Raw genomic sequence first — 13,799 nt, 5'->3', positions numbered from 1 at the left:
ACTGAGGAAGGTAAATGACTATAGCCTTCAGTGTGGATTACACCTGAATGTGAAGAAAACGAAAGTCCTCATAACTGGACCCAGAAACAATATTACGATAAACTGTGGGAAAAAACTCAAATTGTCAAGGATTTCATTCTATTTGTATCAACAAGCAACACCCATGGAAGCAGAAGCCAAGAAATCAAACGCTGTATTGCACTGAGAAAACCTGTGAAAAAAGATCTCTTTAAAATCTTAAAAAGCAAAGATGTCACTATGGTAACTAAGGTATGCTTGACCCAAGCCATGATCTTTTCAATTGCTTAACATGCATTCGAAAGGTGGACAATGTAGACAGAAGAACTGACGCATCTAAATTATGGTGTTGGCGAAGAATACTGAATATACTACGGACTGAAGGAGAACAAGCAAATCTGTCTTGGTGGAAGTACAGACATAATGTTCTAATCGCTGAAAGAGATATCATGCTTGGTAAAGTAAAGGGTCAGCAGAAAGAGGGAGACCCTCAATGAGATAGATTGACACAGTGGCTGCAACAATGGGCTCAAACATAGCAACACTGGTGAGGATGGCACAGGATCAGCCAATGTTTCATTCTGGTGTACATATGGTCACTATGAGTCAGAGCCTGGCACCTAATCTAACAACTATGACATGTTTTGATTGGAGCTGTAGAAGGAAACACACCTAACCAGGGTGAGTCTTCCCCACCAGACCCAAGAGCAGTGATTGGGATCTGAGCTGAGTGACTGGATTGTTTCTATCACTCCTCCTTTGCCCAGGGACCCACCAAATAGGTTTCTTTGTGTTTTAAGTATCTGATGTTAGAGTGCTTAATTCAAATGAACCAAATTGAGAAGCTATTAAAATAGCTTCTTAATTAATAAGAGTGACTCACACCATTCACTTTTGACTATTCCATTCCAATGAATACTATCACACCCCCCATCCCCAATCCCCCAATCTAAAAGCCATCAGGGTGAAAATAAAAAGTGAACAGCTGAGTCAATTGTTAGGCAGTATCCTAACATTATCACACTGTTTGGACTATTTGCCATTTAGATAGTTCTCTTCTCCTTCAATTAACTGGTTGGCTGTAGCTAAGAAACAATCTCCTCACACTCAGTGGCTTTCTACTTTCCCCAGTACCAAGTCATTGTCTATCCTTACTTCCACACATCTTAGCTCGCTGGTGACCTTCTCACTAACCCTGAACTCTCCTAGTCCCTTCACCTCACTACATTCCTCAAATCCTGGTCTCCTCAGTCTAGGGCCCTAAAACCTATTTCTTCTAGAGAGGGACACCATTTAGTTGAATCTCAAAGACCTTACAAACAGCTCCCTAATCTGACAACAGTGTCAAGAGTCATTCCACAAGTGAGGCAGAGCAGTGTTCACAGCCACTGCCCCCACAACCTCAGGAATGGCAAGTTTGCCATATTCCTGGAGCAGGAGCTCCTTGTACTCTCTTAGGTTTCTCGCAAACTAAACCATCCAGATACAACTCAGAAATAAAGAATAACTCAGATTTGATCACCTATGGTATATGGGTTTCAAAGCTTCAGCAATTAAGCATTTTAATACTTGAAGTACAAAGATGTCCAATTATTTATAAGTCATATAAAAACTTCCATGTAGAATGTACAAAAAAGGACAAATATTTCTAGAAAATTAGATACGAAAATAAGTCTGCTTTATTGCTAAGATATAAGGAAACAGAAGGAAATCCCAAACTACATCTCACCTTCTGACGTCGGACTCCCTTGGTTCGCTCACAAAACATTGTACATAATTTACAGAGAGTTGTGTCTTCTGGGCAAATCTATTGACAAGACCTATGTAATTCCCAATGGATAGCCCTTCTGAAGTGTCTGCTGTCAGCAGTGATATAGAGCTGACCGTCTACAAAGAAAAAAAATCTTATTTAATATAAGCGACAACAAAGATTTAACTCTTTTATTTTCCTAATAAAATTACTAAATGAGCAATCTAAAAAGACAGCTCCAATTTTATGTACTCCCCTATTACACACCTTGAGCAAACGTGTAAGTATATACATCTTATGCTACCCAAAAATATCCACAGGGACAAATTTTAACAGTAGGAAAGAAATTGTCTATTTTCCTTTTATAGTTGGTAAAGAAAAACAAAATAGTCCATTTTCTTTGTTTTCCCATGCAAAATACTGTAACTTTTTTAGTTTGCAATTTCTTTTCCAAAGTCCCATCACATTTTTTCATTCAGTTTTCTATCCTGTATACTTCTTTTGGTTTAGTGTAACCTTTCTAAATCTCAAAAATGAGGTAACGGAGATTTAGTTAATTCTAAATCTGGGAGCTCAATTTAACAGGAAAGATAAATACAATAGTATGATTTCTTCTATTGTTATCTGAACCTTCTTTTTTCTAAGTCTGACACAATCTTTTTCAAAGTTTGTCTGTTATTTATCTTGTCCAATAACTTTTTTTTTTAAAGCTTTTGATTTTTTAAAATCTTCTTTATTATTTCTTTTACATTAATTTCTGCCTTTATTTTTATTATTCTCTTTTGTTTGTTTTTTGGGTGGGAGGGTATTCTATAGTTTTTTTTTTTTTCCCCATCTTTACTCGGTTTTCTTGCTCATTATAATTTAAGAGTTTGTGATTTTGCCTGATTTAAATTTTTTTTTTGACTAGGGTTACATCTCAAGTAAGATTTTTCAGGATAATATGTTCAAAGCTAAATTTTCCCGTATCTTTCAATATATGAAATGATCCCCTGTTGTCTCACATGTAAATGACTTCATGTCTCATTTTCTAGCCATTTCTCCACTGTTTCCTACTTTCTAGTGTTGCTAGAGCCAACTTGGAGCCCTGGTGGTCCAGTGGTTAAGAGCTCAAGCTGCTAACCTAAAGTTCAGCAGTTCAAATCCACCAGCTGCTCCTCTGAAACCCTATGGGGCTGTTCTAATCTACCTATAGGGTCACTATGAGTCAGGATCAACTAGATGGCAATGAGTTTTTTAGAACCAACTTAGGTTTCTTTTTTCTTTTCATTGTTTCATTTTACATAATTTCCTTTTTCTTCCTAGATGCTTGTGGGATTTTTTCTTCATCCCTGGAGCTCAGCACTTTCACAAGGACCAATCTTATTCATGGTAGTTCTGTATTGTCCTATATCTGTTAAGCTGTTTCAATCTTCAGTCAAATCTTCCTTTATTTCAGAACCACATTGTGCTAAAATCTCTTCAGATATTTTTTTCTGTACTATTTATACTGCTCTCATCTTCAGGAATACCAATTATGTGTATGTTGGTTCTCCATTATACACCCTCCATATAATTCACTCTCCTTATAATCACTTTCATCTCTTTCTCTTTTTCCACTGCTCTCCCTCAGTTAGGTGGAGGGGACACCTGACAGAACCTGTCAGCTCATTTCTCACTGTTTCCTTTCCGTATTTAACTTTTTAGTATTAAACTGCTGCTGGCACTCTAAACAGACATTATCCAGCTTTGCCTACTATTTCCTAGCTGTACCTCTCACTCAGAGTTCTACAGAAATAGAGATAGGGAAAAAAAGACTAAACTTCTGAATGTAAAGGAACTTGCAAATGGCTTTACTTTGTAGGTGGGTATTTTCCCACAGAGAAAAATATAAAACATTTGTGAGTTCCCTCTTGGGGATTAAAAAAAGAAAAGCAGTTACCTTATTTTCTTTATTAATTATCTCATAGGCGATTTTAGCTGCAGCATTTTTTGCTATCTTCTTTGTTTTACCTTCAGCTGCTGGAAATTCTCTGTCCTTTATAATAACTTGAAATGTAAACCTGATTACAAAGAAAATATTCACAAAATATTATAAAACTCATGCATTATCTGAGGACAAGCTCTCCAATCACTGCTGCCTCCTGTGAGGAGCTTTGAAGGCTTGCATCTATGCTCAGTAAAGAAAGTAAATAGTAACTTCCAAAAAGTAAAACAGCCATATGCTTGAAGTATGGAAAGGCTTATACCCTCCTTTTTCTCAGGAGTCCTCTGAAGTTACCACCTTATGAGAAGGCGACTCTCTCAGAACTCTTTTGCAACTTTGCTAACAGGTTAAAGATATTGACTTTAAAACTGTGCCAGAGATATCCTTCCCCCAGGTTATATTTTATAGAGACAAATTATTTTGTAAAGCAACTTACCTTAAGTCATGTGGAGGTCCTGTTTTAGACAGTTCAAGATATTTAACTGGTACATCATGCTTTTGACTGTATTTATTAAGTTCCTCCATGAAGAAACCTGCTGAAAGACCACTGGCCATTTCGTCTTCCAGTAGCCTAGGAGAAGAAATGTTTGAAAGAAGTGACACAGAATCATAGAACATATATAATCTGACTTCCCCAATCCAGTTTAGGAGACAAAAGGTAGTGGGAGAAATTCTTTCTATGACTCACTTTAGCACTACAGATATTCAGAGGAAACTTTCTTACAAAAGTTTCTTTTCTCTCCCATGGACTGCAGAATCAAGCTAATTTCTCCAAATTTTTCTACTTTCAAAACTCAACTGGCCAAGGAACAAAGGGGCTCTTTCTCTTTAACTCTGCTTTCACTGTCAAGTGCAAGCTTGTCCACCTGCCTGAGGAGGTAAAAAAAAAAAAAAAAGCCTGCAGGCATAGAATTAGAATTCCTCATTCTGAGCAGAAAAAGGCCCAAAGAACCTATAATAGGTGAATTTTGTGACATCATGAAAGATTTAGCTGCAAGGGAATAGATTCCTCATGAAATCCCCCAAATCTCCCTTTGGAATTTGCAGAAGTCAATTTACAACCTACCCAGTGGGTAAATTGAGATCCCAGTTTATGGGTCTCACTTGACCAAGACCACAGCAATAATTTAAATTATAAACAAAATTTAAAAGATACAGAGAATCTCGCAGGATAGAAACAAGCGGACAATAGGTCACTGGCAAGCACTAGCCTGGCACTCCAAGATTCATCACTGAGTTCTGTCAGCTAGAAAGGAGTCTGGACCTGTGCTTCCCCCCTCTGCTCATCCCCTCCTCCCACAGTCTGAGCCCCTGTACAGAATATGCCAGAATTTCCATACAGAGGCTGCCCCTGGGACCAGGGCCTGCTTTGCTCATACCATGAACTGCAGGATTCCTTCTCCAAAAATCCGATCACCTGGAATGAAAACAGCTCTTTTCTCATTTCTGTGGTCCTTTTCTCTTCCCCCTGCAAGTGTCTGCTGTACATACTTGGATGTTGACTAAGTTCTACCCCTCCTGGGCTCCTGTGAGCATGCCATGGCTTACTCCTGTAGGGCCACACGACATAGATGTGTATCACACACAAAAGCCCAGTCCATATTCCGCACCAAGAATGTACCTTGGCTGGAGAATACTTCTGCCCACAGAAGCACCTTTTTCTACTTTGCACATGGCCCGATAGTGGCCCTGTTCATGTATCATCTCTTGACAGACAATTTCTGCATGAAGCAGTTGATCCACAAATTAACAACATTTGAGTTCCTCGGACCCCAGCCAAACTGATTACCAACTCACAGTGATTTAGCAAATGGGAGTAGATGGGGAAAGACATTATACTTAGTAAGCTCTCAAAATTCGGCCTTAGAACCCTTGGTTACTTTTGAGACTCTGCTTTCTACTCTCATTTTCAAAACCTGAAGATTAGGAATCCTAAACTGCCTGAAGATAGCTCCCAGGGTATTAATTTGCCTCTATTTCTTTCCCAAGTTTGCAAGGAATCAAATCTCAGAACAGACAGAACAGAGGAAGAAACAGGCTTTTGGAAGTGCCTGCTTCAGATCCCTTCCCTGGGAGCCTGTTCGTCCTCTGTGCTCCTGCCTCCATTAGAGGCTTCACCTAAGCCTGGAGGGGACTTAGGAATCAGCTTCCACTCTTCTCCAACTGTTTCCTCAATATAACAGGTCAATTCCACCTCCTAAGCTTCTCTTGAAAACGTCCCCTTTTCTCTTGGCCACCTTTGTCAAAACCCTCATCAACCCCCCTCCAGACTCTGACCCCATTGCCAATCCTACTACAACTCCCTGGTAAACTCACTCTCACACTTTCCATGATAACTTTCAAACCTTCTCCATACTCCTCACACCTCCCACTTCCCTCCCAGCTGATGACCTGGCTTCCTTTCTCACAGTCAAAATAGATCCCTTAGTTTTCCCATCTAACCAAAAACTCCCTCCCAAGGCCAAGGTGACGACAATGTGAAAGGTGCCACCTGGAGAGTCCTGCAGCACAGTGTGCCTGCATCTGCTCACATCCTCTCCATGTTCAATCCTGCGAGGGCAGTCCTGTTCCCTCTCTTGTTCAAAGCCAGTCCTGCCACCTAAGCTCTAGATCCCATCCCTTCCCTCCTACTCAGGCACTGCCATCTGCTGTGGCCTTCCCATCAGCATTTAAACATCCTCAGTCTCTCCCACCTGGAAAACAAAATCAATCAATCAAACAAACAACAACAAAAAGCAACCTCCCTAGAAACCCACTTCTCCCCTTGTGCCCTGGCTCAAGTGTTCTCTCTGTCTCTCACCATTCACAATCATTTCTCCACAGAACTGTCTCATTTCCTCAGCTCACTCCAATTGGCTTTCTTCCTATCATTTTATGCAAACAGCTCCTGATAAGAGCTCCAGTGACTTCCACGCCCATATTTCTAGCACACCTCTTGTAGGATGCATCTTCTCAGCAGGAGTAGGCCCTGTTGACCTCTTATTCTGGCTTGGAAGGCTCTTTTGGTTTTTGTTCTTCCCTAGCCACTCTTTCTAGTATTCCTTAGTCTTCTTAGCCTCTAAATGCTGTAGCTTCCTAATACTCAGTCCAAGACCCTATTGTCTTCACTCTATACTTTGTCCTTAAGGTGATTTCTTGCATGTCCATGATTTCAATTATCATCTATATGTCACTAACTCTAAAACTTACATATGCAGTTTAGGCCTCTCTCTGAATTTCAGATCTTTATATCTTATATCTCCAGTTGGACACCCTGAATGAACTTTAAACTCAAAAATATCCAAAACTGTATTTATGATCTCCCTCCAAGCTGGTTCAGAGTTTCCTTTCTCAGAAAATGACTCCACCATCCATCCACGTCTAAAAGCCACAAATCTGGGAGTCATCTTTGATGGTTACTTTTTGTATAAACGTGGCTAGGCTATCATGCCCAGTTATTTGGCCAAACACTAGTCTAAATGTTGCTGTGAAGGTGTTTTTTAGACATGCTTAACATCTACCATCAGTTGACTTTAAGTAAAGGAGATTACCGTCAATAATGTGGGCAGGCCTCATCCAATCAGTTGAAGGCCTTAATCCTTTCAAAGTCCAATTATTTTTTGCTTTGAATTTTTTTAAATACCATGTGTTTTCATTAATGGAAACATGCTGAATCATGCAGTATGTTTAAAATTTTGGTTGGCAATATGGATTTTGAGAAATATTATCTGGTACGGTTATTAGAGAACTTCCAAGGTTCTCAGCCCCCATAATTAGTGGTCACCTGCCTTTACCACCGGACCTTGGTTGCTGATGTTTTTCATGGCGCCTTCCATTTGGTTAAAAAAAAAAAAAAAAAATTTTTTTTTTTTCCATTTGGTTACATGGGGAACCTGTGGTTTTCCAAATATGACATAAAACGCAAAACCAAACCCACCAGGGACTCATAAACATGCTTACAAGGCTTATCTAAGGGTACAAATGCCAAAAGAGACAAAATTTTTACCCAATCACGCTTTCAGTTTCTATGACCTTACTTGCAAGCCTGATAACTCAGCTATTTTGCTTCAGCTAATGTTTCTTTTGCCTTTTGCCATTATGAAAATCCCCACTGGAGGGCAGCAAATACTTTCAGTGGTAAAAGTATACCACCAAAGAACCTGAGAGTTGGAAAAAGTGGATAGTACACTGTACATACCAAGGACCAGGGAAGATTAAGAGCAAAAACTGAGGTTTCCCAGAGAAGAAAGAGTCCTTCCCCAAGACTGTAACACAGAAATTCTGCCTGAGTTTCCAGCCTGCCAGACTGCCCTATAGATTCTGGACTCAAGACTTGTTATGGACTGAAATGTGTCCCCCAAAATGTGTATCAACTTGGCTATGCCATGATTCCCACTATTGTGTGGTTCTCCACCATTTTGTGATCTGATGCGATTATTCTATGTGTTGTAAATCCTAATCTCTACGATATTAATGAGGCGGGATTAGAGGCAGTTATATCAATGAGGCAGGACTCAATCTATAGGATTAGGTTATATCTGGAGTCAACCACTTTTGAGACATAAAAGAGAGAATCGAGCAGAGAGGAGGAGGACCTCATGCCACCAAGAAAGCAGCACTGGGAGTGGAGCACATCCTTAGGACCTGGAGTCTCTGTGCTAAGAAGTTCCTAGGCCAGGGGAAGATTGATGACATGGACTTTCCCCCAGAACAGAGAGAGAACGCCTTCCCCAGGAGCTGATGCCCTGAATTCAGACTTCTAGCCTTTTAGACTGTGAGAGAGTAAATTTGTTTATTAAAGCCATCCACTTGTGGTATTTCTGTTATAGCAGCACTAGATAACTAAGACACAACTATAACATCAACTCTTGTCTCAGTTTTCAGCCAGCTAGCCTGCCCTACAGATTTCAGATTTGTCAGTCTCCACAATTATGGGAGCCAATTCCTGAAAATAAATTATGTATACCATATCCATCTAATCGGTCCTGTTTCTCTGGACAACCCTGACTGATACAACATACAGCATTCTTGACATCTCCTTGCCCTACTTTCTAATCCATAACCAAGTCCTGTAACTTCAAAATCTATCTACTTCTCAACGATGTCTACTGCTACCATCCTGGTTCAAGCCATCATCACCTCACTCCTGGGCTGCTGCAAGAACCTGATAACCAGTTTCTCATAGCCACTTCAAATTCTTCTCTACCCTGCAGTCAGCGTGATCTTTTTAAACCACCAATTCAATCATGCAGCTTCCACAAGACAACCAAACTGCTTTTGTCAAGGTCAAGGCGATGGCCTCCCCATCACTAAATCCAGTGGTCAGTTCTTAATCTTTGTCTACTTGACCTATAACCAGCGTCTAACATGGTGGTTCATTCCCTTCTCCCACTTCCTTGGCTTGGACTTCGAGGACACCACACTCTCCTGGTAATCTTCCTCCCTTACGGCTGTCCGTTTTCAGTTTTTTCTGCTGGTTCCTCTTTGTCTTCCATTCTTCTAAATATTGTAGTGCCCAGGGACCCAGTCCTTGGACCTCCTCTCTTCTCTACTTGCTCTCACTCCCTTGGTGATCAACTTAAAGCTTCTGGCGTTAAATTCCACCTATACAATGACGGCTCTCAAGTGTATGCCTCCACTACCAACTCCTGACTGCCTCTGTGCAATCCGTTCCCTTCTGAAATGTTTTTAACTCTACCTCTGCCACTGCCTTTTCCTAGTCAACTCCTACTCTTCCTACAGAGATCTCAGCTCAAATGCTACTTCTTTTAGAAATCTTCCCAAATACTCTAGAAGAGGTCCTGATTTGGGACTGTATCACAGCCTTTATCTCTTTTACTGGTAAAAAGGCCAATGGGGCTGATGCACAGTTAAGAGGGGGAGAGGGTAGAAAACTAATCAACGTGGTGGGCGGGCATCAGAGCACATATACCTTCTAGGCCATGGTCAGTGTTGTTGTTAGGTGCTGTTATAGATTGAACTGTGTCCCTCAAAAAAGTGTATCAACTTGGCTAGGCCATGATTCCCAGTACTGTATGGGTGTCCACCATTTTGTGATCTGATGTGATTTTCCTAAGTGTTGTAAATCCTACCTCTGTGATATTAATGAGGCAGGATTAGAGGCAGTTATGTTAATGAATCAGGACTCAATCTACAAGATTAGGTTGTACCTTGAGTCAATCTCTTTTGAGATATGAAAGAGAATCAAGCAGAGAGGAGAGGAATCTCATGCTACCAAGAATGAAGAACCAGGAGGGGAGCACGTCCTTAAGACCCAGGGTTCCTATGCTGAGAAGCTCCTAGACCAGGGGAAGATTGATGACATGGACCTTCTCCCAGAGCTGACAGAGAGATAAAGCCTTCCCCTGGAGCTGGCACCCTGAATTTGGACTTCTAGTTTCCTAGACTATGACAGAATAAATTTCTCTTTATTAAAGCCATCCACTTGTGATATTTATTATAGCAGCACCAGATAACTAAGACAGGATTTGGTACCAGGAGAGCAGGGTGCTGCTGTAACAGATTCTTAAAATGTGGAATGGGTAGAGGCTGGAAGAGTTTTAAAGTGCCTAATAGTAGACGCCTAGATTCCCTTGAAGAGACTGTTGGTGGAATTATGGACATCAAAGGCAGTTCTGGTGAGGACTCAGAAGGAAGTGAGGAGAGTTGTAACACCGGAGACAGTCCAGATAGAGAAAAGCAGCAGTAGAGAAATGGCAGCAGCAGAACCAGGAGACCAGGGAGAGATGGCACGGGAGCTGACTCATAGAGCGAGAGAGGCTTCCCGGTAGAATGGAGTGCCTCAAGGCTACACTTGCCAACCCGCAAAGCAAGAGAACTGAGTGCCTTCCTCACAATCTTTACTTTTCAGCCTATTGTTGTAGCCATTATGTCAATCCATCTCACTGAGGGTCTTCCTCTTTTTCCAAGGCCCTCTATCAAGATGGTGTCCTTCTCCAGAGGCTGGTTCCTCCTGATAACATGTCCAAAGTACATGAGACAAAGTCTCACCATTCTCACTTCTAAGGAGAATTCTGGCTGTACTTTTCCAAGATAGATTTGTTCATTCTTCTGCCAGTTCACGGTATATTCAATAATCTTCACCAATACCATAACTCAAAGGCATCAATTCCTCTTCAGTTTTCCTTATTCATTGTCCAGCTTTCACATACATATGAGGTAATTGAAAATACCAAGGCTTGAGTCAGGTGTAAGTTAGTTCTCAGAGTGACATTTTTAACTTTTGAAAGAGGTCTTTTGCAACAGATTTGCCCAAGGCGACACGTCATGTGATTTCCTGACTGCTGCGTCCATGGGTGTTGATTGTGGATCCAAGTAAAATGAAACCCTTGACTTCAATCTTTTCTCCATTTGTCATGATGTTGCTTATTGCTCCAGAATAACATGGTCAGTACCCAGCTGTTATTCTAATTGCAGTAGGAAGCCACTGGAGGGCTCTAAGAAGAGGGGTGACGTGATCTGACTTACGTTTTTGACTGATCACTCTGATGCTGGTGAAGAACAGAGTATGGGCGTGGGGCATGAACATGAGTAGAAGTAAGGAGACCACGTGAGGCTCCTGCAGTGGTTTAGGTGACAGACAGTGGTAGCTGGAAGCAGGGCACTGGAAGTCCCTAGAATCTGAGAAAAGGAAGCACATTCACATTACAGCCTGGAATTGGAGAAAGAGCTTAGGCATTACAGCGACACAGACCTGGACTAGACACCTCTGTGGGCCTTTGACCCATGATCTGAAAACAGGAATAAAAATGCCTGATTCGCAAGATTGTCATGAGGAATAAGTCAGATATAAAGTCTTTAGCAGAATCCCCCACCCCACCCACATAACTGGCCTCAAAAGGGTATACCAGGTCTGCAATCCCAAACTCCAAATAGTTCTGATAACTAGGGGTTTTTGTTTGTTTATTGTTAATTTATTCATTTTGGTAGGTTTGGAGCTACCTGTGTTGACCTGAACAGTCATGAGCCATTTAGAGTCTCTATTATACTTTGTTACCTATATAACATGTCACTGCAGAAATACTAATATGTTTTATTATGAGGTACCGCCCCAAATCCCTCCAAGGACATTCTATAATAAGTAGTATTTACACTGCATTGCCTTTCTAAAATCCAAAAATCTCTGAATTCTGGAACAAATCTGGCCCAAGGGTTTTGAATAAGGGACTGTGAACTGCACCATTATTTTCAGGAACCAACGTGTCATTTAGTTAGTCACGACCATGAGGCCACATATCCAACTGAAGGGGTCACAGATCTCAGAACTGCAGTGACAAGAGAGCCCCTGGCAACTATACTCTAAAGTCCTATAGAATGCTCCAAATCCTCAGTACAACCAGTTTGAACATGCGTGAACACATGAATGTATATGTAAACTAATAAAGTGCTGCACTGGTATGTTTGAAACAGTACTTTTGAGTTTGGAAACAAGGAAATAGGTTTCTTTTTAATTATCTTTGACAAATCTGGTTTTAATTCTATGTTATCATTTTCAGAAAGGAGATCTCCACCATACTGACTAACAAATATTATCTGTCCCTCTTATTCATGTCCAGAAGTTTCTTTGGCTATGCCCACCTTCCCTGCCAGCAAACTGGGAGCCCCCCGTAGACCAGACCACCTCCAGAGTCTGCACAATGCTTGGCCTATAACATGCATTCAAATAATACCTAATTAATAAATGACTAAACTACAGGTTGAGTGTTATGGATCTTCTGGTTCAAAGAGGCAAAATGAAGAACAAGAGTATAATCTGTCCAAGATTAAATAGTTTCTAACTGACAGCTGAGAGTGTATCTTTTAGCTTCCATTCTGGCAAGGTGTTCTTAGCACTAAGGAGAACATGAGCAAGAGGATATCTCATTATTCTGGAATTCAAAAGAGAACTGATGAGTTACCATTCATTTAACAAATATTTATTGAGCATCTATTATGTACCTGGCACTGAGGTTATGCCAGTGAACAAAACACATAAGTCCCTGCTCTTGTGGACTTATTTACTAGTAGAGGAACAGATAATAAACTTATAATAAGGATCAGAGTGTGATAAGTTCTATGGTGAAAAACAAAGCAGAGTAAGGGAGACAGAAGAGTAAGAGTGACAGAGTAAGCCAGCAGCAGAGAGAGGGGGATAAGACGGGCAGGGTGGTGGTATTTTCATACAGTGTTCAGGGAAGGCCTCTCTGACAAGGTGGCATTTGAGGAAGCACAGGATGAAGCTAGGAGCTGGTCCATGCAGGTATGGGGCGGGGAGGGGCGAAAGCGGAAACAGTGCAAAGACCCAAACGCAGCAGTGTAACAGCGAGGACGCTGTGTGGAGGGAGCGAGAGGGCTCGTTTGTGGGCCTTGACAAGGCCTGAAGACAGGATTCTTATGAGAAGGGAAGCCAGTGGGGGAGTACCTGGCAGGTGAGAGTTGGCTCTGATTTACAGAACACTCTGATAGCGGTGTTGAGAAGAGGTAGTGGGTCAGGTAGAGGCGGAGCAGGTGCCGGGCTAGCGGGTGGGACACCACCGTGACTGTCTAAGCAGGAGATTTCTACCCACGGACTATTAATCAAGCTGTGGCTACTTCAGGCCTCCACACATTCCCCATGTCAAGTCGTTGGGCCTATCCTCACCCCCTCCGCCGGCCTGGGAGCGATGTATGAATCGCTCTGATAAAAATTCTCACCGCGCTCCACGACCCTCAGCCCACATCCGGGAAGGGCCCCGCACAACCGCGGCGGGGCTCTGACCGCTCTCCCGGCGCTGGCTCCGGGGGCCTCGTACCAGGGTCTGCATTCCCGGCGCGGTCGCGGGATCGGCGCGCGCCTCCGCCCAGCTGCCGGGCCGGGCCCCCCGCCTGTCCCCGCGCTCGCCCCGCTGTCCGCCTGCCCGGCCGCCCCCGCGCTCGCCCCGTGCCCGCTGCTCCGGCCTTACCGCCTGACGACTCCGCTCAGCCCGCGCTGCTGCTGTCCGCTGAAGCTCTGCGGTGTCTGAGCAGCTCGCTCTCAGTTTCGTTTTCCCGGCGAACCCCGCCTTCCTCTGCGGCGGCCTAGCCAGCCGCGTGCCCGCACACGTCCGC

The 13,799-nt window shown here is 42.4% G+C and overlaps 1 protein-coding gene across 3 annotated transcripts in view; it reads right to left on the bottom strand.

The window, feature by feature from the left end:
• Positions 1-13,771, bottom strand: part of EIF2AK2 (eukaryotic translation initiation factor 2 alpha kinase 2) — a 55,873-nt gene extending 42,102 nt beyond the window's left edge. The window contains exons 1-5 of one of the 3 annotated variants that reach the window (XM_023555278.2): positions 13,655-13,769; positions 11,202-11,354; positions 4,171-4,305; positions 3,690-3,810; positions 1,748-1,905 (exon numbers count right to left, since the gene is read on the bottom strand). In XM_023555278.2, coding sequence (XP_023411046.2) covers positions 1,748-1,905; positions 3,690-3,810; positions 4,171-4,289 — 398 coding nt within the window. In that variant the 5' untranslated portion in view covers positions 4,290-4,305; positions 11,202-11,354; positions 13,655-13,769. Of the gene's footprint in view, positions 1-1,747; positions 1,906-3,689; positions 3,811-4,170; positions 4,306-10,724; positions 10,830-11,201; positions 11,355-13,654 lie in introns of those variants that run through there. The other 2 variants (XM_010595870.3, XM_023555279.2) reach the window with 2 other exon arrangements.
• Between the last annotated feature and the right edge of the window lie 28 nt (positions 13,772-13,799).

This window comes from Loxodonta africana, chromosome 26 (assembly GCF_030014295.1).
Source record: "Loxodonta africana isolate mLoxAfr1 chromosome 26, mLoxAfr1.hap2, whole genome shotgun sequence".
Classification (NCBI taxonomy): Eukaryota; Metazoa; Chordata; class Mammalia; order Proboscidea; family Elephantidae; genus Loxodonta; species Loxodonta africana.
This window is presented reverse-complemented; position numbering and strand designations above follow the sequence as displayed.